Source organism: Cervus elaphus, chromosome 5, assembly GCF_910594005.1.
Source record: "Cervus elaphus chromosome 5, mCerEla1.1, whole genome shotgun sequence".
Taxonomy (NCBI): domain Eukaryota; kingdom Metazoa; phylum Chordata; class Mammalia; order Artiodactyla; family Cervidae; genus Cervus; species Cervus elaphus.
In genome coordinates this window covers 134,432,413-134,456,802 of record NC_057819.1, presented here as the reverse complement: position 1 = coordinate 134,456,802, position 24,390 = coordinate 134,432,413, and the positions used below count along the sequence as shown (strand labels likewise).

Sequence of the window (24,390 nt, the reverse complement as noted above, 5' to 3'; positions counted from 1 at the left end):
GATGTATCAAAATTCATCAAAATCTGGGGCAAAAACTACCCTTGTTTTTCGTCTTTCGATTCTTCTGAAAGAACCCCACTGAACTTGTACAAAAATATAAATTTAAACAGCTCTCCTAAATATTCTACAGTCTAGACATTGTTTTGAGTGAACTTTGGTAAAATCCAAAGAAAAGCATTGACCCTCTTCAAACGTGTGGTCTTGTGACACTTTTGAAGCAAAGCATGTCCGTATTGTTTTCCTGACCTAGTAGTACTACTTTTATATTTCAGAGGTGTCTTGAAACTACAATATAACCTTTTTTAAAAATAATAGGATAAGGTTGGGAAACATTGCAAATCCTGAATGGATCCTGATGATCCGTTCAGAAATAGCTTTTTGGAAGACTCCTTTTGAGTAGGCCATCATATATTTGCAGTCCACTTTAAAACAGTTGAAAAGCGAGGGATAAAGGAAAACTTGGACAGCAGGAGCCTGGCCGCAGCAGCAGCCCCCTGCAGCCCTGGGGGCTCGGGAGAAGAGAGGGGAGGGCCTCTGGTTGGAGGCGGCCGAGCCGCAGGGCGCACGGGGAGAGCCCCTTCTGTCCCGAGTGCAGCCGGCTGGCAGGTGGCTGCACCGCCGAGGCCGGGTGCTGTGTGCAGCGGCAGGTGTCGATGTGTCGACTGCACATGTGGTCACGGTTAGTACAAGTCACAGTTGGAAAACGGAGCCAGCAATTGCACAGCACCTTGGTTTCTCTGTACGATATCAGATCACCACATTCAGCGGTGTTGGATTTTACTCAACATAACTTTAGTCATGAAAAAAGAAGAAAAAATTTTGCTATATAGCTGCGTATTTCCAACTTGGTGACAAAACTCAAGATAGAGCCCAAATGAAAATGAGATCCCCCTGATGTGAGGGTGTCTGTGAAAAATAGCGTTCTTGTCAGTGAGGACCCTCCTCCCCCCCACATCCAGGACTACGACACAGCTAGGTGAACGGCCGAAAGTATGTTGGTGAAGACTGAACTGTCACCTCAGGCCTGTCAACTAAGCCTGTGTCATGAAGTAATTGCCTAATTACCTGTTTTCCGTACCTGAACCTTTAAGAAATACTAGTTTTAAAATTATTTAAATGTGCCCACCCCACCACCTTATATAAGTATGTTGATGATGGAAGCTTCGCATAAGGAAGCTGTTGGGTCGTTGTGACTTCAATGTTCTAAGCAGTTATTTCTGAATAACTAAAAATAATAGCTACTTCCTAGTCCACTGCTGTGCTGAGCATGTCTGAGTGATCCTCATTTCTTTGTTGTTCCTGTAGCCAGTCATTCGGAATCATAATGTTGTTCCCATCAGTACGCTCTTAGATTCGGTTTCAAACGTGTACTCCAACCTCCAGGCTTGGTCCTCAGCTTTCCTTAATGCCGTATTTCCAGCTGTGCTTTGAGTATTATGTATGCGTAATATCTTGTGACAGTTTTGAGGAAATCGTAACTGCAAGAATCATTGCAAGTTTCAATTGCAGTGAAGCGTGGCTTCAGAGTACCATTCCTGCTCCTGGATCTGACTTGGGCAGCATGAGCAGGCGCCCACGGATCAGACTGATGTAGCAGTTGATGGTCGGCTCCCTTGTCTGCAGGGGCCATGGTCACAGAGTCAACCGAGTGCAGATCAGAGATACTAAAAAAGATTCCAGAATGTTCCAGAAAGGAGAACTTGAATTTGCCATGCACTGGCAACCATTTACATAGCATTTATATTGCATCAGGTATTAAAAGTAATCTAGAGAATGATTTAAAGTATATGGGAGAGTGTGTGAGTTACATGCAAATACTGTGTCATTTTATAGAAGGGACTTGAACTCCAGCCCCTGCAGATACCAAGGGATGACCTTATATAAAGGTTCAACCTTAGTTCAGATGGAACGTCCTTATTTTTAAAGCTTGATATTACCTCTGGGATAATGCCAAGTGTTACCAACTTCCTTTTCTTGCAATACAGATTTCTTCCAAGTGAAGTCAATTGTTCACATGATGTCTTTCTGCTTCTTTGTTCTCTGTATCACTCTGAAGTTTCCTTTTTTTTTTGCCAGAACTATTTTTTATTCATTTTACTTTTTAATTTCAGTGCTACTGAGATTTTGTTTTTTACATTAAAGTTCTTTTGGGTGATAGAATTTGTAGAGTTTTCATGCTAATTTTTTTTTCCTGATCTAAAAATGAATTTCTATTAAGATTTGAAGAGCTTCATTCAATGTAACATGGATATTTCTGGTGTGTTTTAAAGGGGGTTTTGGTTGCTGTTTTGGCATTTTGGCTTGTGCTTTGCCAGATTGTTGTAGCAGAGCTTTGTTTTTGATTAACCAGCAGTTAATTATTGACCGTTTAAACAACATAACCTTCATTTTCCTTTCCTCAGAGACAGGCAGGCTTTCTTTCTATCCGGGTCATTTTGTATGTATGAAATAACAAACTGCCTTGTGTGGTTTATTCATCAAAGATTGTAGAATAAGTTTGGGTTTGATGTAAACATCAATTGGTCTTTTCAGTTCAAAGAATTTCAGAATAAGTAAAACAAGCAGAATTCCCACTGAATAAGCATTACCTAATTAAACATAGCAGTCTCCAAGACCTATTTGTGAAAATAGTTTCCATGTTTATGGAGGCATTGAAATTGCTGAGAAAGTTAACCTAATTTCCTAAATTGAAATAATTAATATATAGTGTTATCTTGCTCTCATGTAGTCGATTTTACATGTTTCATATTTTCCATGTGTACACATCTGAGAGCAAAGCTATAAACATGTAAGAATTTATCTCCAGCCATCTTGACTAGAGAGAGCCACTTTGCCTAAAAAGAGCCAGGGTGTGAAAACCAATTTCAAGATCAATTTTAGATTTCAACTACTGTTATGAAGAAGATTAGATTTACTGAAATCACCATTTTAAGAAGAGACACCTGTTATCCTTAGATACCATTTTTTCAAACTGGAGTTGTTTTTAAAAAGAGAATCCAGAAAAAGCCTATAAAAATACAAGATTAAAACTTTAAATATATTGAAAGATACAAATTGCTACCTTAAATGTTACTTAGGCTATGTGGTTTTTCTTGTAGCTCCACAAAGGTAGTAATTTGTCTTTTGTAAGATTTACCAGACATGTTTCTTGCTAACCATCCCTTTAAAGTAGGAGAACCCTCAATTTCTAGCATGACCCTATGTGTTCCTAAATCTCAAAGTAAATGTTTGAGTGGATCTGATGGTTTGCTCCACTCTTTGCCACCTGATCCACAACTATTTAGCACTTAGAAATAGTGGATAATGTTCTACTTATGATTTCTTGTTCAGAATATCACTTAGTGATGTCCGTCACGTATTATAAAGACATCAGGAAATAGTAAGCGGCATTTCAGTCTTCAAAGTACTCCTTGTATTAGGTTTCTCATATTCTCCCTCTACTTGAGGTTGGATATTTATGTGGTGAGATTTCACTGTCAAGCTGCTAAATTCACACTTAACTACTTTCATACCTATTTAATAAGCAATTTCAAGACCATTGTTACAAGGAATGAATCTTACTAACATTTTTATAAAACACATTCAAGAAATGGCATTGTTATTCCTTTAAATTAGAATATCAGATTAAACAGAATTACAAAATTTTTAATGTATTTAAATTTTTTGAAATGTTTGAAAATCATCTACTTTGGAATAAACGTTAAGGAAATAGTCACAGGAGTTTCTAAATTTCTTTGAAAGGAGGCACCTAACAGAAGAATCTAGACTTAGTAACGTGAACCGTGGTTAAATCCTAAACTCAGTTTTACAGTGTTAGCCTAAAGCTTCTAAAACTGGAGTGTTGAGAAAACCCAGAGACATTCATATAGTTCCAGTAATGTATTAGACCAGACTTTATTTGCAATTTGTTCAACAGAGATTTTATTTTGATACGAATATTAAGCATAATGCATAGTAAGTTTTATATAATTCTATAAGTTCATTAAACAATATTATGGACTTTTCATTATATTCTTTGGGAGTCTTTTAGCTGTTTCTACACCTCATATGAGGTGTCTTTTGTATTTTATTTTGCATACTAGCATGTGACTGCCTGCCTTAGAACTATGTATAGGAGGGGAAACCAATATTAAATTTTTTTTGATTTTTTGAAATAAATTTTGTCATTAGCTTTTTTTTTTTTTTTTTATGTCTGAGCAGTGGAGGGGAAGGGGTGAATTCCATAGGTTTCCACACAGAATAGAAGGAGTATCTGTTTACACGTCTGTCCTGTCTGAGTAGGACAGAGCAGTGGGTCTCAGAGTAGAGCGCCTGCGTCAGAATTGCCCGGGAGCCTTGTCAAGTACAGGCTGCTGGACCCACTCCCGCCATCTCTGACTCCAGGCTGGAGCCTCGTCGTCTGCATTTCCAAAAAGATTCAGACGAGGCTCAGGCTGCTGTCCAGGCAACACACCTTGAGAACCACTGGTCTAGAGAAAGTCCGAGGGTCTTTTTAATCATGCATGTATTTATTCAGTGTGCAGAACTGATCTCTTGAGACACTGTTATAATTCGGGACGTTCATAGAGAAAGACCGCTGGAGCAAAGAGCCCTCTGGGTGGGGGCCGCCACCTCTCGCCTCCAGCATTCACCCTCTGAGGTCTGGGCTGCTCTTCCAAGTCAGGGTAGGAGTGCTGTCACTTCTAGCGTGAGTTTGGCTTCCTGTACACTGCAGCCTGGGCTTTTGTCTAGAAGCTGAGCATTTGTTTGGAGAGCTTCGAGTCAGTCTTGATGCTCCGCACACAGAGATGAGCATTGTGGTAGGAAGCCATCGGACTGGCACGGGAATGCCCTTTGAGTTTATGGAGGCCCTCGGTGTCAGAAGCCCCAGACTAAGACGGCAGTGACATTGAGCGTGGAAAATGATAGATAATCCCCAAATGATGTCTTTGTGGTTTTCATGTTTTGGGGGATGAGAGAGGTGAGGGCAAAGGATTTGCTTTTCAAATTATGTGTTTCTCAGGTTAAACTTATTTTGGATTCTTTGCCAATAGGTGTTAGGGGAGCCTGCAGTATTGTTTAGGGAAGAAAATTGACAATTGTCTCTGATTTCTTTGCTACCTTTTTTTTTTCCTTTACTACCTTTAAAAAAATTTATATATGTTTGCAAGAAACAGTCTAGAGGAATCTTCCACCTACACAGCATGAGTTATTCATAAACTATAGGTGCACATGTATGAGCAAGTTATTTTTGAGAGAAACTGCCTACAATATAATAAACCTACAGGTCTATGGATATTTTAAAATTTGTGTGTTATTGTCGTTAATATTTCCCCTGGAGTGCAGCTTGAGAGGTATTGGTCTCTGCCTCTGGTTTTTTGTTTGGCTTTGAATTTACTGAGACTAGAAAGAGAGAAAAAATTATTTTTAAGGTAGTAGATTATAGAATGACTTAGACGTAGACCATATGATAAGCAACCTAGAACACACAGCTTTGGAATTCTTAAAACACAGTACTTCCTCCTTGAAAGCCTTGATAATCTTTGGTGGGACTGCTTGTATGTTCGGCACAGGTCACTGTATTCAGTTGCAGCTCACAGGGAGCTTCAGTTTATTTGCCCTTTGCCTTGCACGATGCCTTGGATGCAGAGACCTTGCTCTGTCGTCCAGCTGGTCGGGGGGCTCTGTCCAGGTTGAAGTCCTGACAGGTCAGCTACACCTGAGAATGTTTCTCAGCCCCCACCCCCCACAGAGGACGAGTCAGGTTTTTATGTATCCAGACCATGCCAGCTTCTCATAACCCGTGTGTATGACAAGTACTGTATCCGCTTTCTGTGCCAGTCATCCAGTCTGATTCTTTGAAACCCATGAAGGTACTGGTTAAATGTGGTAGTTGTATCCTAGGTAAATAGGGTGAATAAAATACCTCTCCTCTAAATTATAAAGGTAATGGGTTTTGCATTTTATTGAAGGCTTCATTAGTGACACAGTGTTTTTTTAAAATGCTTCAGGAATACAGTTCTTACCTAAACTTATTCAGCTAACTTCATACAGTTGCAAATTCATACAGGGTCTTAGTTTGGCAAGCCTTCCCAAGGGAGGTTACATAAAACTGATTTGATCCGTTTCCATCTCTTCAAAGAGTACCAGCTGTACAGCCATCTATCTAATAATCATAATTTTTGGCAAAATTATTATTTTTTTCTTTGTGGTTAATGATACCTCATCTGAGAATTCTAATGCCTAAAGAGTTTATCCTTAAAAGTAAAAATGACTTTGTACCATAAAATAACCCCAAAGCCACTCTCTAGGGTTTTTATTTCCTTCTCTTTTTTGTCATTTTCTTTTAAAACTTAGTTTTGGAATTACTTTGGCCACATTGGTTCCTTAGAACAAGGTTTCAGTTCGGAGTTCTACAATTCCTACATTGTGATCATTGTCTCAGTGAAATTCTTTTGTTTTAAAAGATTCATGGTAACACAAAATGTATTTTACTGCTACAACTAAAATGTATTTATAATAAAATGCCTTTTTAATAATTTGGAGATCTGTTTATTATCTGTGAAACACTATCCTCTGCTTCCTTTCAAGATCCAAGGTCTGACAGAAGTTAAGCACAGTACTTTGATTTTATTCATGATATTAATCAGTAAAACCAGCTAAAGTAACAGAACTAAATATTAATTTGTAAAATTGTGACTCTAGTTTTCAGAAATTTGCAACTTAAATCTCTAAACTTCAGCGGTAGTAAAGGCCTGAAGGCTTCGGGTGTTAGTTACCTAAAAGTTTAAAGATCATCAGCCCTTTTCAAATTAAAAAAGTAAGCCAGATGGCTCACTGGTAAAGAATTCTCCTGCCAATGCAGGAGACGTGAGTTTGATCCCTGGGTCAGGAAGATCCCCCGGAGGAGGAAATGGCAACCCACTCCACTTTTCTTGCCTAGAGAATCCCATGGACAGGGGAGCCTGGTAGGATGCAATCCAAAGAGTCGAAAAGAGACACGACTGAGCTGACAGAGAAGAGACAATCATGAATTGCTCTTAACAAGTCCCTTATTAATGCCGGGCTTGTGCAACCCAGAATTTATTTCAGACATTGTAAACCTAGTTGACATCAACATCAACATATTAGGGGGTGTGCCAAGCATTTAATCACACTGCCTCCCCTCCCCTCCAAATGCTGGCTGGGCACAAAATTGGCCTGAGTCAGGGTCTCATTTTTGTTGGGGAAATAATTCTTCGCATGTGCCATGATATGACTTCAAGAAGCATTAGCCGGTCACAGAGGCTTTGTGTGCCGTGGCGGTCTTATTTTAACCTCCCATTAATGTGGCACCATGAATCAAACGAGTATGCTGTGCTTCAGGTTTGCAAATGTGGGGAGATGGGACAGTCGGCCTTTCTTAAGGACAAGTTACAATTCTTAGCGCAGTGAATCATATTCAAGATGGGTATCCTGCTTTCTTTGAGTTGATCTGATCCGACATAAATCATCTCTGGGTTTTGCAAAGAAACACACTTCTTTACATATAAATCAAACGGCTGTGGAGAAGCCCTTGGGCTGCTATCTGCTCTAGAGGACGTAACCAAGACCAATTTTCAATGGAAAACATACAAATAAGACTCACAGGTGTTAATTCCAGTGCATTACTGGTGCTCTTTGAAGCACTTTTCTGAGAATGAAAGTAGAAGAATGTGATTTCATCAAAACTGCAAGGCGGGATCATTCTGTATGGAGCATGGGTTGAGCTGGAGAATGGAGAGTCGCCTTGGGGAGCGCTGAAATGGAGCTTGGCTAAACTGGAACACGCCCACGTCCCTGTGCCTTGGAGCTGAGGCAGGGTCTGTAATGGGCTCTGACGCCCGATGCACACAGCGGTGTTGTCCTAACAAACCACTTCCCACAAGGATGGAGACCCTCTCTTCAGATGTGAGGACCCATCCTGATCGCATGGCCTCAGTTCCCGTTCACCCTACCGACTGCGGCTGACTTACCTTTCTGAAGTGGATCTGATGGTGCCACTCTTGCCGGGAAGCCCTCCGTGGTTTCCTGTCGCACCTTCAACTTCTTAGCTGGACTCTGGAGCGCTGCACACAGTGCCCTAAGTCAGACTGCTTCCCCTTCCTTCCCTAGATGAACCCTCGCCCTTCCTGGCTTCTCAGCTCACCCTTCAGCACCAGGACACCCAGGCCTGCTCTGGCGAGTGCTGCTTATCACTCAGGATTCTGTAAATTCACCTCCCACACTCCCCAGTTGGAATTAGCTCCCTTCTCCTCTAAGGGCCTTATACTCGCGTTACCACAGTTTTTGTGTTTGAGTTGGGAGCTGGTGAGCTTCTCGGTGACAGAGATCTGGTCCCGAGGCCCCAGACCTACAGCATAGGCTCTGCACCTTCTACAGAGCACACCCTGAAATGCCGGCGGAAGCAGCTCAGAGGGGTGGATTCAGAGAAGAGCTTAAGGACCCTCTCGCCTCCCCACAGATGCCCTTTGCCAGTGAGATTCTGCCAGATGCCGACTGCTGCTGGCAGTGATGGCCCGGGTGCAGCCACATCCCCGCTCACTTAGCTTTAACAGTCACCTTTTGTGTCTTCCCAGGTGTCACTGTGGGAACCCTTGATTTAACAGCTTCACCATGGTTACGTCAACTTTGATGGACGCTGCCTACCTTAGCATCTCCTGGTCTGTAGGCATAAACTTACCATACAGGCTTTTGGGAAAGTGATGAAATTCCCATTGCTCTGAAGCTCTGGTGGATTTTAAATCCACAGAGGGAGGTGATTAAATAGAATGGGAGCTGCAGCTTGCAGAATGTGGTGTTAGCCCACTCTTAGCTCATTAAAGCGGATGCTCTGCAAATTGATTTAAACCATTGTTTTGGGAGACCATGGGGCTAATTCCTGAGAAGAGAGGACACTAGTGTGACAATGGGGTGAACCAGCCAAGGTTCTGGAAGGTGGTCTCGGCTGGCTGGTCACGTGGCTTGCCCTCTGGGCTCCCCTGCAAACAAACTAGAGGAGAATGGGTTTGATGCTGTTTTGCCCACGGGTTGGACAGAAATGTAATCTGAGGCATCTCTGACAAGCCCTCTAGACATGAACAGAAGCCAAAAGGGATGGGCCTGAAGTCCGGTGGTAGGTGGCTTGTCTCTGGGCCTGCTCTTCAAACGCACCTGCTGTTAGGTCTTCTGTCGGCTTGGTATCTAAAGAGGCACGGGTTTCTACAAACTGAGCAGAAGTGGACACTCTTGGCTGAGTCTCCTATTCAAAGTTTTGAGGAGTCAGTCCTCTTTTAACTTGGCGATTGGGCATAAAGCGAGCAGTGTGACCTGGGACCAAAGTAACAGCTGTGTAAGCAATCAGGCTTTACCAGACAGATCAACTCTCCTCCCTGTGACCCTGCAGGCCAGCAGCTCCCAACCTTTTGGGCACCATGGACCTTTTTGGCCTCCAAGGACTGGGTGGGGGGGTGGCTTCTGGATGATTCAAGTGCATCAGATTTATTGTGCACTTTATTATTATTACACCCACTCCATCTCAGATCATCAGGCACTAGGTCTCCGAGGTTGGGGACCCTGCTATAGGCCTTCTAAGACCTAGATCATTCCTGCTGGTTGTGCTAAAGAGTGGAAGAGACAGCATTTGGAAAAAAAAAAAGTGTGCTCTAGTGTCATTAAAGATAGTTTTGAATCATCCAGCAAAGGCCTTGTAGAAACCTATCTGTTACTTTTTTTCTTTTAATTGAAGCTGTGTTAGTTTCAGGTGTTCAGCAGAAACCTCTCTGTTCTTAAAGATTGCCGGCTGACGTGTTCCAGCTGAGAAAACCCATCTTATCTGGACCCGCAGCTGTGAGCTCCGCTGAGGTGGAGGCAGGGGCCCAGGCCCAGCGCAGGGCGAGCCACAGGGCTGTGGGCCCCTGAGGGCATGACCCAGGTCCCCAGTGAGCTCTGGTGGTCCTCTCCCTGTGCGTCCTGCTGCTTCTCTGGAGCACCCCTGCCCTCTTCTAGCTCACACACCTGTCTGATGTGCCAGTGCCCCCCGGGGGCACCGTGTGGAGTGTCTGACTGGGTGGGGAAGGTTCTAGCTGCCAGGGTGACTCAGAAAAACATCACCCAGCAAGGCAGGTGCAGGGAACCATGCAGAACGGGGTAGAAACTGGGAATATGAGCCCAGTGTCAAGGGCACACAAGGAAGAAAGCATGGATTTTGCACAGAGGGGTTAAAGGCATGTCCACGCTGGGCCCTGGGGAGTCAGGAGGACTCCAGCAGCTTCTGAAAGGGGGCAGGCCACCCGCGGCCAAGGAACCTAAATCGCATGGCACTTAGCTTTATTTTAAAGTCACTGACTATATTTAACTCTAGGTCGTGAGGGGCAGGTCCACTACCCATCCCTGGTTTTGTCCAGAAGCAGGTCCTGTCCTGGCTCAGCACATATGCTGTAGTCAGGGGATGAGACAGGACAATGGTCCCCAAAGACGTCCACATCCTGACCGGGGGAACCATACTTTGTATGAAAAAGGGACGCTGAACACGTGACTGAGCCAAGGGCCTTGGCGGCGGAGGGGGCCGGGAAGCGGTGGCGCTTAGCTTGGATGGTCTGGTGAGCAGAGGTCCTTCCACGAGGGAGCTATGAGGCCGCAAGCAGAGACGGGTTAGGGAGCACGGCATCTCCTCTCCTCTGCAGCTCGTTTGTTTACCTTCATCATACACCGCTTCCTCTCTCAAACCTTTCCTGGCCATCCGTAAGAAAAGCAACGGAAATGTCATTTTAAGGCTTTCCGCCGGGGGGCTGGAAGTGGGCCCAGGAAGAAGAAAGGACCAGACCGAAGAATGTCCCCCTGAGCCCGTGCCGTCCTGGGGCCACGGGCTGGAGCGAGTCTGTGCGCACCCCGAAGTCCACCGCTTCGGGCTTGAGACACTGTCCAAATCCTTGGAGAAGGTGGGAGGAAAACGACGCTTCTTCCAGCCAGGCGGTCCGGTCCTCTGCAGAGAGCACTTCACTTCTGCGATACCCACAGAGCATGGCTCTCTGTTCCGGGAATCGGTCTCTCTGCTAAGGGCTCACACCTGGATTTCTGGAGCTGGCAGGTAGGACCTCCTGGCCTCAGTGACTGGGGGCAGCCTCTCGCTGAGGTGGGGGCGGCCTTGGCGTCGGCTCCTTTTCTCATTTTCCTTCCCATTAGGTGGAGCGGGTTGTACATTGCCACCTCCCTGCCTCTGGGACGTATCCGGACTGTATCCCTGTTTTTCCGGACGTCCTTCGGCCCATGAGGCACATGCTGGGTCGCCCCTTTGTTGTACACGCAGCATGGATGGGCTTCCGACTGGCGCGGGGCGGGGCGGGGCGGGGCGCGGGGCGCGGGGCGGGGCTGTTTGCATCAGTGAGTTGGGTGGTGGTGTGAGCTCCTCAAGCTCAGAGCTGAAGACCTCAGACTGTGGCTGCAAACACCGCCCCCCCCACCCCGCCCCGCCCCGCCACCACCTGTTTCTCCCTGGTTCTACCAGGACTGCTCTGTGGGCGAAGACAGAGGCAGGCTTAAAGCCGAATCGGCAAGTATCTCCAGGAGGCTGGGCTTTCACATTCAGGCCAGAAACTTGTCAGGAGCAAAGCCCCAAGAAGACAAACTAGCGCTATGTGAAGTGAGGCAGACATAGAGGAGCAAATACTGTTTGCTCTCACTCGTATGAGGCACCTGAACAGTCAAGTTCACAGAGACAGAAAGTGTATGGTTGGAGGGGTGGGGGGCGGGGAGTCTTTTAAAGAGGGCAGAGCTTCTGTTTGGCAAGATGAAAAGCGCCATGGACAGTGGGTAACATGGCGGAGCTGGACACGTAGAAATAAAGGTGGTAAATTTCATGCTGTGTATATTTTACCACATTTTTTAAAAGATCTCATACTTAAATGTTATTTATCTAACTGGGTTGCTAGTCCTGGCTCTGCCACCTCCCTTACCTCGTGCGATCTGACGAATTTTAAAAAGTTAAGAAAGTGAACACGTTATGGTTTGACGACCGTTCAGTTCACACCAGTCCAGTAGGAACTAGAGTCACAGGGACCAGACTCCAGCCTGGCGCCCCCAGCCCTCTCTGCACTCACCGTTGGCCTCGAAAGATGCAAACAAACACTAACATAGTTTCTAACCGCTCAAGGCCACATCCTGAGGATGACCCCAGCCCCTCTTAAACTGTCTGCCTGAGAAAATTCAAGGCTGCCTAAAGACTGCTGTTTGTCCAGCCAAAACCTGCCACAGGCCCTGGTCTCCCAGCCTCTGTGTAAGGGTTGGCACCTAACTGGATCACCTCCTGTTAGCCAACCCAGACGGGTTCCCAGGCCCACCCCCTTCCACCGCTGGGCAGCCCTTTGCTTCTCTAACTCTACAGAGCCTACCCACCCTAGAAACCTGATCTCCTCTGGGCATACAGTGGAGTTCTGTTCCTGCTGTGATAGTGAGTTACTGATTAAAATCTGTTCTGACCAGGATACCTGTGGCTTTGTTTATCTCTGGCAGTTCTGATAAAACTTTATTTATGGACACTGAAATCTGAACTTTATGAAATTTTCACATCATGAAATCTTTTTCCTCTTTGATGTTTCTTTACCATTTAAAAGTATAAAAACCATTCTTAGCAAGAGACCCATCCCTGCAAGAGGGGGTTGGCCACGGCCTCTGGAACAGATCAAGGTAAGGGGCACAGGGTCCTTTCTGCTCAAGAGTCTGGCTTTCCATCCCCAAGGACTAGCTGAATGCAGGGGATTCAAAGGCAAAAGAGTGTAAATTGTGACTCTCCAGGTGGCCCTTCGTGTCTAGGTGCTAAGCCCGGCTACCTAAAGTTCTCTGCCACAAAAATCCAGCGTCTGAAACCAGACCCTCGTGGCAGGGCGGCTGGAGCCCTGTGTCAGCGCTGGGATGCCTCTGGCACTGGGAGCTCTGGAAATAACACTCCTTGTTTTTCACGCGCTTGCCAATTCAGATGGCCTCTGGTTTCTGCTGAAGACAACCCAGGGCCCAGAGTTAGAAGTTGGAATTCAGAGCCTCTAAATCTCACCGGTAAACAGACCCTCTGTCCCCGTGTCCCCACAGAAGTCCTCACCATCCCTGGCCTATGCCTTCATTTCTCCTCTGGGTCAAGGGGGCCCTAAGGCTGTGTGGTCAGGAACCCAAGTGATCTCTACGCAAGGCCAAGGAAAGACAAGTTTCAAAGAGTTTTTATTTCAAATTGCAGTCAGACCAGTTAAAAAGTGCTTGTCGGGTCTCCCAGAAGCCAAGGAGGGGATGTCGGGTGACCAGGAAGCAGAGAGGCGCTGGCGCCTCGTACAGCTGAGCACCCAGGGCGTCTGGCGAGCCGCGGAGGAACCTCGGGGAGGCAGGTCGAGGACCCCCGAGGACCCCCGAGGACCCCCGCACCGGCCGCCCCGCCCCTCCTGGCCGGCCGGGCCGAGTCCACTGGCCAGGCGGGCCGCGCCAAGTGTCCACTGGCCGGCCGCGGAGAAGTGCTGCGTGTCACTGGCTGGCCCGGGAGAAGCGACGCGCCGCGTGCGCCCAGTGGGGACGCGGAGAAGTCACGCTGCCGCCTCCAGCCTGTCCTGGGCTCGGCCTCCCGAGGCGGGCCCCGCGCCCGGGCCCAGGGCTAGTGCTCGGGCTCGGCGTCCATGCAGGACTCCCAGGGGTCGCGGGGCATCCGCGGCAGCGCGAGGAGCAGCAGCGCGAGGCCGCCGACCAGGAGCAGGGCTGCGGCGACGCAGGCGCAGACGAAGGACCAGGCGAGCGAGTGCGCGATCCAGGCCGTGTGCTCGCTGTCTACCATGCGCTGCACCGACTGCCGCGTGACCTCCGCCGACACGGAGAGGCAGAGGCCTGCGGGCACAGCCGGGCTCAAGCCGCAGGCCTCGAGGGGCAGGCCCGGGGCGGGGCGGCGCTGGGGGGCAGGTGGGGGGCGGGGGTCCGGGAATGGGGGCAGGGGTGGGGGCCGGGAGTCAGAGGCCTGCGGGCACAGCCGGGGCGGGGGGGTGCGGGGGTCCGGAGGGGAAGGTGAGGGCGGGTTCAGGTGGGGGAGCGGAGGGGGGGGGGGTCACGGGGGGCGGGGTCACGGGGGCATGGGGAGCAGGGGTGTGGAGCCGGGCCTTGTCCAAACCCAGCCCCCACCCCAGCGGGCTGGGGAGGGAGGCGAGAGCATCCCTCGGCCCCGCACCCACGGGAGCCCCATCCTACCTGCGAAGATGTAGAACATGGAGGCCGGCCTCAGCAGGTAGTCCCGCTTCTTCCGGAAGGACAGGAGTGCACAGAGGGTGCCCACGATGATGAAGCCCAGGCTGAAGATGGCGATGGCGGCGGCCGAGATGCTATACTCTGCGGCACACGAGCGCAGGGACGCCGGGGCCTCAGGAGGGGCTCGGCGTCCCCTCACCTATTGTTCCTGCCCCCAGGTTAGCGACTGCTCTGCATTCTGCCGTCCCTGTTTCCCAGGTGAGAACACTGAGGGCCAGAGAAGAAATCATTCCTTCCGAGTGGCACATGAGTAAAGGATGGGGCCAGGATGTCCACAAGACCTAATTCCTTCTCCAGGTCGTCCATGCACCAAAATGAAGGTCCTCCTTCCAGGGGCAGAGGCCTCGGAAGGTGGTCGGAGATTTGTGGCTGGAGACCTGCCTGAAGCAGAAACCTCCCTCCCAGAGTCAGGGCTGAAGGTGACACCCAGGCTCAGGGTGGTCTGTCCTGGGACTGACAAGCAGCCTCTGGAAGGATGACAGAGTGCGGCTTGTTACAGAGCTCAGTGCCGGAGAGGATCTGTGTGTGTGTGCCAGTGTGTGCCAGGGTGTGCATTTGTGTGCATGTGTGTACCTGGGCATGCGTATGTGTGCGTGGGAGCTCTGATGGAGAGACCTGAGACGCCTGGAGGTGGGAGCTGCCGTCTCTGGGCACAGAGGTTGGCCAGGCTGCCGCTGACAGACTTCAGGAGGGGCTGCTTGTCATCAAGCAGGAGCCTGGGGCTTTCATGCCAGGGATTTTCCAGCTCAGCAGGGAGTAGTGGAATCCACTTTTCCTCCCCCTCCCTACCCTCCACCCAGGCTCACCTTTCTGAGTAGTGACTTCGAAGATCTCCGAGCTCTCGCCTGGGTTAAAATGCCTGAAGTAGGAACAGTTTTTCTCTGCAAAGGAGGGAGACAGTTGAGAGAAAGGGCTGCAGCTGGGGTGGGAGCTGGCAAGGAGGGGGCGGGCCAGTCCTCCTGGGGCTTCTGGCTTGCTCTCTAAACCCTGACTCTGGGCTGAAACAAGCATCTTTCTTCCACCCTTAGACCAAAAGTTTGGTGGGAAAGGGGCTGTATAAGAGCCTGAGGATCTTCAGGGAGCTGAGGCTGACTCAGTCCAGGCACAGAGCACTGGGTACTGAGCCCATTTGGCAGATGAGGTAACTGAAGCCTAGAGTTCAAGTCTGTTTGGAACTGCAGGACACATGGTCAATCAGGGCCAGACAGTGGTTCTCAGCTGGGGCTGCTTCTGTCCCCAGGGGACCCCAGGCAGTGTCTGGAGACATCTCTGTGTCCCCGCTGGGCAGACGGCTACTGGCACCTGGCGGGAGGTGGCCTGGGATGTGCTGGACAGCCTGCAGGGCACAGAACTAGCAGCCCTCAGATGCCAGAGGCGCTGGGGTTGCCAGACCCTGGGTCACACACAACCCAGCACTGGTTTCCAATCAGCATCCAGGCCCATCCTGAGGCCTTGGGTGTGACCTGGGAAACAAAGTCTTTTTCAAGAACTTTCCCAGAGATTCTGATGTTCAGCCAGGTTTAGAAACCTGGCTCCAAGCCCCTTAAAATGCCGCCTGAAGGGCTTTGCTGAGTGGGCCATTGTGTGGACTTGAATGAAGGGCCACGGGTGACCATCATCTCAAGCATTAGGCCCTCCATGCCTGTGAGCACAGAGGCAGCGCAGCTGAGACCTCCCGGGTGAGCTGCTCGGCCCACTTGATCAGCGCCGGGAAAGCCATGGAAGATGTGTATTGGCCACAAGGCCAAAAATCTGGATTTGGTAGGGGGCAGAGGAGGAACTCAGAACAAAGAAATTCACACTGATTTTCAATATAATTTCTCCTCCATTTTTCTCTTTTAATCTCTCTTACAACTAAATATACTGTAAAATTAAAAGACTATTGCTTATTGCATGGCTTAATGTTCTTTACTGCTGATTTAGGAAGTAGATGAATGGGTTATTTTACACTATTTTGTTTCTTAAAAAACTGAATTATGTTGCTTTTTATTTGTGTGAGGCGCTGCACTTAACTGTTTTCCTGTGTGTCCTTGAACCTCAGTAGGAAACTCTGCTCCTGGTTCAGAAGCATCTGCTTTGTGCTTTCCTTTTCTTTTTATCTTCAGGCCACAGTTTAATGACCACCAGGTGTTGGTGCCTCGTTGCTTTTGGGGAAAAAACCTTCCAGTCATAGCTTTCACTGGGGTCCAGGCTTCCGTCTGCCTGAGATGTATCATCTCCCACTGAAACCTCTGGCCCCCTGACCCCCCAATGTCAGGGTTACTGCTGCTCCGCGGTGGAGGAAGAGAATGACCCCGGGATATGGAGCCTGGTTTAGCAGCAGCAAATGTTCCGTGAAGTAAACAGCCTTTTCTTTGAGCTTCTATATTTAAATCACTCTCCTTTGAGCTGAGTTACCTGGGGTGTGTGGCTGCCGCTGGTGATGTCAGGCGCTTCTGGTGCTATTTTCAGGCTTAATGGAGCTCTCGCGCGTGTATCAGGTTATCAGCTGTAGACTCTCTAGCAGCCCTGCTCTAACGGCTCGTGAGAGGTGACCGGTCCCCCAGGGTCTCCCTCTGGACAGAGGAATAATTTCTGTCTCATTCTTTAAGGGCCAATTTTTGTTCCCATTGAAAACCCTCTGAAGGGAATTGACTGAATTCCAGCGTGTTTCACAATTGGCTGCCTCCATGACAATTTGCAGACCCTGAGTTAGAAGCCTTCAGCACAAGTGGCCTGGACATAAGGCCCATCGAGGACCCGGCCAAGGCAGGCACGTCCACGTTGCCAAAGGTCCTCCTGCTCAGGTGGCAGTTGGGGTGTCAGCACCCCCAGACCAGCACCAGGCTCTGGGGAAGTCTGGTGCTGCAGATTGTGTGAGGACAAGTCCAGGCAACCCCCCACCCCCGACTAAGCGCTTCCAGAGGGCGTCTGGAGGTCCCGGCTCCCTTCCTCCGTGGCAGGTCTTCCGGTGAGCGGATGGGCCTGCCCGCCCGTCCCCTCCTGACTCAGTACTTGAGGATGACCAGTGTCCCCTGTGCTGAACCAGAAGCTCCGCTGCAGGGGGCCCTGTGGATGCCCATCGGAGACCACAGCCCCTTTGTGTCTTGTAACCTTTTTTGATTTAAAATTTAAAACTTGACATTTTAAACTATAACTTTGGAAGTTAGATGTCCACTCTTCCCCAGGGTTTGTTTCTGTGGCTGTTTGTTATTGTTGCTTGTCAAATTACATCTCTGAATTAAATATGTGAAGTCTGTTCATGTATGGCCACTGAAATTTCTGCTCAGTTAGTTTGGTGGTCAGCTCACAGAGATTTCCTAGAACGCTTGGAAGCCATGCCTCTCCCAGGCTTTGCTGAGGAGCTCTGTGCTAGCAGACAGCCAAGCACTCAGCGAAGTAGCCTACGTTTCTGCCTTCGCCTTTTTCTCCCTTTCTCTTTCCCCTCCCTCCCCTGCTCCGTGATTGCTCTCTCCCTTTCCTTCTCCGTCTCTCTTTCTCCCTTCCTCGTACTCTCTCCCTCCTCTCTTTCTTTCTCTCTCTTTCTTCACGAAGCTCCACATAAGCCAGAGGTGAGAGCTTATGGCCTTCTCAGATCTTTCCTGTGCATACTTGTTGCACTGTGGACCCACGTGACCTCCTAAATTCCCAGGAATATGTTGGAGCTTTTCAAAGCCACCCATCTTATTCTCCAGTTTTCTGGTTAGCCTATTGTTTGCTCTGTTATCTGCTCCCTTAGGCAGTTATGGTATTAAACAACTGTCTCTAATTGTTTTTGACAAATGCCTCCTGGGTAAAAGACTTTTTCCACTGGATGAGCTCAGAGTCAGGTCAAATAAAGACAGCGTTGCAAGTGGGGACTTCTAGGGAACCACCAGACAGATCAGATAATGACAGCACTCTGGGAATGAGGCCTTGAAAGGGATCCAGCCCTAGTCTGTCCTTTCTGGTGACTTCTAGGCAGCTGGCTTCACTCTGATGGCAGGCTGTTGGTTTTTGAGGCTGTGACAGAGTCAGGGAGGAAAGAACTGGAATAGCAGCTTAAGATACCACAAACCTCATTGTTCCTACTGAGATTCACCCCTCTTTCTTGAATAAGCACTTGCTTATTGCTGCAAGACTGATTAACTTCTAGAGTTCTGAAAAAGTTTATTCCGATCGTGTTAGCCAATTTTCTTATTGTTTTTATGGAGAAAAGAATTTTTGGAGGTTCTTACCCTGTCATTTTTTCTGATGTCATCCAAAGCTAACATATGTAATATATATGTTTGGCAGACAGTGCTATACTTGTATTTGTAGATGTTGTTGTTAACTAATGAGAGAAGGCATATGAACTCTATTCCTCCAAGAAACAGTGATCCAGCAGAGCACAGGCAGGATGGGTGGGGAAGGAAAACGACGTCCCCTTGCAGAGAAAGGAGAGGGGAGAAGGCAGGAGTGCACTTGGACAGCTCGTCAGGCCAAGGCAGTGCTCACAGGCTCGGAAGGTGCGATTCACTCTGGACCAGGAGAAGACGGCCTAGAGGTCGACTCGACTCAGGCTTGCGGCCAGGCCAAGTCGGCTCGTCCCCTGTGGCCGGTCTGGGCACATCCCACCAGTTGTCTCTCCTTGCATAGACTCCCCTCACCACCCTGCCCATCTGCTGTGTAAATTCACCAGGCTTTAAAGGGCCAAGGACAGGTGGGCCATAACAGTGCGTTCCCATGCACGGCCCCTGGAGAATCTGCCCTGCCCAGGAGGGCTGGCGGGATGGTGCATCTGTTTATGGGTGTGCTCGGCAGTGGCCGCGGGGCGTGGGCATCTGGGCTACATGATACCCTTCGAGCACATGTCCGTGCCTGTGAGAGCCCTCAGGCTTGGGACTTGCTGTGTCTTCCAGGTGTCTGATGGGAGTGAGCAGGGCAGGGCTTTCCTGGGGTCAGCGGGGGGAAGGGCAAGGAAGGCGAGGAGTGGAGGGGTGGGGTTTGGACTCCTTCATCCCCCCCAGAGACCGCAGGGTCTTCGGGGACTTAGCAGTGCCTTTCTTGAAGGGCAGGGTTCAAGGAACACCCAGCCTGATAACAGACTAATTCTGAAAACCAGGTGGGAGCCTGCACTCACCCTGGTCGCCGGCCACCTTGGGGTGACATTGGAAGGAACGCTGGAGGGGACTTTGGGTTGCTGGACCTGAGCCCGTGTGTTAAAGGAAGACGTGGAGTCTCGCCCGGCCCTCTAGGGGGTGGTGGGTAGGGCCTGCACAGAGCTCAGACTCCAGTGCCGCCAGCAGGCTCTTTCCGCAGCAGGTGCTCCGTCCACTGAGAATGTGGCGGGCTCCACGCCTGCAGAGCAGCCTGGTGTGCTCCACAAAGAGCTCCTTCAAGTGTGGCTCGCTCACCACTAGGAGAGTGAGGCAGGCTTTTAAATCGCAGCGAGAGGAAGCATTTCCTAAGTCTGAGGGGGGCTGGGTCCAGGAGGAGGCGCAGGACACACAGTCCTCGCACAAAGCAGTCCTGCCTCACAGGCAAGTCACCTGTGTGGGCGCTCAGGGCCGGCACCCAGGAGGGACGCCCACTGGGTTTCCTACTGCCGCCTTCAGACTCCTGATAATCACGAGGAGGAGTCCTGCATTCTCCTTTTGCCCAGGGCCCAGTAACCCTTTAGGAGTGTGTCCCCACTTCAGCCTGGAATGAACTCCCACCGAGGCGGCCCTTCCACCTGAGGGCTGCGTTTGGCTGGGGGGTGCGTCCAGGCTGAGTCTGTAGATCCGCGTTCTCTTTCCTGAGCCGCGGTCTGTCCGCCCATCCAGACCCCTGCCCCTGACCAGCCCTGAGCCCCAGCGCGGGAATAGCTGGAGACGAGCGCCTGCGCCTCGCAGGCCGGCTCCGCCTCCGCCAGCCCCACCGCGGCCGGCCCACCGCCCCCGCCCAGGCGCGCGGCTGGCCCACCGCCCCGGGCGCAGCCGGTGCAGCTCTGATCCGGTCTGGGGAGCCCCGTCCTCCCACAGGGCCGGGCGGGGCGGGTACGTTACCCCCGGGCAGGGTGATGGGGCCGCAGCTCCTCTCCTTGTCGCCCACGAAGATCCGCTTCGTGCAGATCCGCCAGAGGCCGAAGTGGGCCGCCTCGCAGGTGGTGTTGTGGTGCTCCACGTGGGGGCTCAGCACGGCCCAGTGGTCCGTCACCACGCCCACCAGGGCCAGCACAGTGCCCACCAGGATGCAGAGGAGGGCCACTCGGACCTTCAGGGTTTTGGTCGGGGACATGGTGGTCCCGGGGCAGTGGGCGCCTGGGGGCCGGCGGCCGTGTCCTTCCGGGCTGGGGCGGCGGCAGTGACTCCCGCCGGGGATGGAAGCTAAGTTTAGTGTGCTGGGCTGAGCCAGGGTGGGCTGGCCGTGGGCGAGGCCACTGGACGGGCTCAGCAGCTGCCCAGGCGTGTCAGAGGCCTGAGGAAGCTTCTATTAATGCGCACCCCGGCGCCTCGCCGAGGACGGCTGCTCCTTGGGTTTCAGGGCTGGCTCCCCTCCCTAGGGCCAGGAGCACAGCAGGGTGAGGCAGGAAGGAAGGCTCAGGCGGGCTGCAGACTTGCCACCCTTAGAGCCGGCTCAGAGGGCCTGAGCAGGCAGAGGGGCCTCTTCCTGCTGGGGCTGAAGGAGGAGTGAGCTGTCGGGGGAGGCTTGTGTCCTCGCCTGGGACCAGGTGAGTGGGGCTCCGTCCTGGGGCCTGGGGGACCCACAGCCTAGGGGAGCGCACTCTAGACCTGAACCCCCACACCCCAACCACCCCAGGTCGCTCCTGCACTATTGCCTTGTCAGTTCTCTTTCCTTCCCTCCAGCTGGGTCCAGAAGAAAAGCTCTTTTGGGGATGGTCAGTCTTTCACACATTTCTGAGAATAGTGTAGGGAGAACAAAAACCCACTGGACTCGACTGTGGCGCCGTGTCACTGTCGTTTTAGTTTTGTTGCTGTTTGTCGCCAAGTCATGTCCAACTCTTTGTGACCCCAAGGACTGTGGAACACCAGGCTTTTAGTTTTAGGTTTACCTTCTATTAATGGCAGGTAATAAGGATTTTCCAGTTATATTGTCCTTCACAAAGTAACTATACTTCAGTGAAGAAGAACAAAAGTAGATTGATTTACAGGTGACTATTAAGTGGCTGCTAGGTGTATGGATTCAGCAGAGGGCACGTGGGGTTTGGGACTGCCAAGCGAGGGTCCTGAGTCCCACTTCATGTCCACCCACCCCATCCCCTGGCCATAGGCTGGTCCTCCAGGCTGGAACCCCTACACCCTCCCGGGTCTGTGTCTCCTTCCTCAAGTCACCAGGAGCCTATTTTGGGGTGTAGTCAAGGGGCTGATGCATGGCCAGGAGGAGACCCCTGAGCCGGGTAGGGGTTTGACTTCTGAAATCCTGGCCTCAGGCTGACACGGCTTACAAAAGACTGTGCATGAGGAGAGTGATTTGGGCATCTAGCCGTGGAATTCGGACAGTTAATTATGATGCTGACCGTGGTGATAGCTCAGCCGCAGTGCGCACTTGCTCTCTACCAGGCACTGTGCTAAGTAAGCCTCTGTGTACCAGTGCAGATAAGGACACCAGGTTTCAGGACCTTGACTCCTGATCAACGGTTGGAGCTGGGAAGAGCTCTCAAGGTCACTGTGAGGAGGAAACATATATTTGTCTGCTACCTTTTAAGTTCTCTGGCTTCCCTGATAAGTCAGTTGGTAAAGAATCTGCCCACAATACAGGAGACTCCAGTTTGATTCCTGGGTCAGGAAGATCCCCTGGAGAAGGGACAGGCTGCCCACTCCAGTATTCTTCGGCTTCCCCGGTGGCTCAGCTGGTAAAGAATCTGCCTGCAATGTGGGAGACCTGGGTTCAATTCCTGGGTTGGGATGATCCCCTAGAGAAGGGAAAGGCTACCCACTGCAATATTCTGGCCTAGAGAATTCCATGGACTGTATAGAACATGAGGTCTCAAAGAGTCGGACACAACTGAGCGACTTGCACTTTCACTTTAAGTTCTCATCTGAGGCTCCTCTAAGAGCAGACAAGTTGACAAAAGAAAAGCATAGAGATTAATATAAGTTTTATATGGCACCGGAGCCTTCATAAAAAGATGAAGACCCAAAGAAACAAATTTGAGTCATTTTTTAAATAGTTTATTGTAATAATTTAATTTTTTTCCTAAATGAAAGCATGTTCGTTATAACAAATGCAACCACATACATGTATATGGAGAAAGAACGTGACTTTCTGCTCTTTTTGTATGTAATATCCCCTTCCTTATCCAGAGAGAAACGGTCTTCACAGTTTACACCTGAGTATTCTAGAGTCGCTGTGTGTGATGAAGAGTGGAAAACACGACAGGTCGGAAGGGTCCAAGTGAAGGGCAGGAAACCAGGGGAAGCAAGGTCTGTTCATTCAGGTGCTGTCTGCATCTGTGGGGCGTTTGCTCCTTCCTTCTAGGACAAGAAGAGCAGGTCGCACGTGAGCGTCCTGGGACCTGCTTCATGGGAGCGGCAGAGAGGCCTTTCTGGGTGAGCTGTGTCTCAGATCCCTTCAACTTAAAATATGCAGCATGCCAAGCTACCGTACCCTGAGCCAGAGTGTGCTGAGCCCCTCCGACTGGTTAAGGGAATTGCAGCCTGGAGACAGAGGTCTTTGTATCCTCTGGCTTGAGGCTGGCCACCCAGGGCAGCAGGCAGATCTACTTTCTCTCCTCCGTTTTCTAAATGTTCCTTCAGACAGACCACCTCTGCTCTGGGGGCCGTGCCCGGCGGTCCGCTCTGCCCGTGGAGCCAGGGCTGCCGTCCTCCGCTCAGCCCTGCCCCTCCTGGGACCGCTGGGAGCCCTGCCTGCAGCTGCGTGGTGTCCAGCAGGTTGACCTCTCTGACTGCCTCTCCTCTAGGGTTTGAGATAACGCACTTCACCAGCTCAGCCCGAGGGAGGTGCTATGGACCAAATTAGGTCCCCTTAAATGCCGGTGATGAGGCCCGACCCCTGCCGTGACCGCGTTCAGAGCCGGGCCTCAGGAGCTGAGTAGGTTCAGTTACCAGGAGAGACGGAGAGCTTCCTCTGCCTTCCTCTCGGCCACGGGAGGACATCACGAGACGATGAGAAGGAGAGCGCATCTCAGAACACACCGTGCTGGCACTGTGATCTAGGCTTCCGGCCCCCAGAACTGTGAGAGAAGACACGCTGTTGTTCAAGTTACCCTGTCTGTGGTCTTTCTTCCCGACCCAGGGATTGAATCCAGGTCTCCTGCATTGTAGGCAGATTCCTTACTGTCTGAGCCACGAGGGAAGCCCTTTCTCTCATGGCAGCCCGAGCGAATATGTCGACATTAGACACCGGGTTCAGGACGGTTTTGTTATTGTCATCATCTGCAGACTGCCGGTGGGTCAGCTTTCTCTGATGAACCGTGAGCTTCTAGAGGGTAGAGATATAGAACCGTCTTCTGTGCTCACTCTGGGCTCCCTCAGAGAACTCCCTGAGTGGAGCTCAGAGTTGGGCTCCATAATAAATGTTTGCTAAAGGATGGATGGCTGAGCGGATGGACAGATGGACTGAAAGAAGGGGCCAGAACTCAAATAACTGACTCCACTAGACGCTCCAAAGGACACGGGCAGGCCCTGCACGGCTTGGGCCGGCAGCTAACTTGCTTCCAGGTGCTGAGGGGTTCCCCAGGAGGGAGGGAGGCACCATCACCACCTCTATGATATAGTCCACAAGGAAGACCGACATTTTCTACAGTCTTCAAGGTGGAGATGCCCTGCTCAGCTCGCCAGGAGTTGTCCATGTTTGACTCGTCCACATGAACCAGCGTCCAGATGAACCAGCATCCACTTGTCCCAAGAAGAACCAGACTAGTTACAGCAAGGAAGACGCCTCTGGGAGGAGGGCCTTGTGTGGAGCCGGGGCTGAGGAATTCCTATGTGGGGCCAAGCGAACCTTCCTCAGAAACGTGTCGATCTGATTTTGAGCTAAGTCTTAATCAGGCCGAGAGATGGCCTTAGGTGTGTGTCGCCCAGCTGGTCTCAACCTCTTTTTGCTGCGTCCTTTGCCTCCCTGCACCGTGCGGCCAGGACCTTCTGCAGCCGCGGGCATGCTGTCCCCGGTCCAGCCTGGGAGTCACAGATGGCCTCCCTCCGTCCAGAGGCCCTGGTGTCCCCCACTTCAGGCAGAGAGCCC

At 50.6% G+C, this 24,390-nt stretch overlaps 1 protein-coding gene across 1 annotated transcript; it reads right to left on the bottom strand.

Moving 5' to 3' along the window:
- Positions 1 to 13,168: 13,168 nt before the first annotated feature.
- Positions 13,169 to 20,631, bottom strand: CACNG1 (calcium voltage-gated channel auxiliary subunit gamma 1). Its single transcript, XM_043905768.1, has 4 exons — positions 20,232 to 20,631; positions 15,051 to 15,125; positions 14,188 to 14,325; positions 13,169 to 13,833 (listed from the first exon to the last, which is right to left on the bottom strand). The coding sequence occupies exons 1-4, from the start codon at positions 20,461 to 20,463 to the stop codon at positions 13,607 to 13,609; spliced, it is 672 nt and encodes a 223-aa protein (XP_043761703.1). The 5' UTR covers positions 20,464 to 20,631; the 3' UTR covers positions 13,169 to 13,606.
- Positions 20,632 to 24,390: the final 3,759 nt, after the last annotated feature.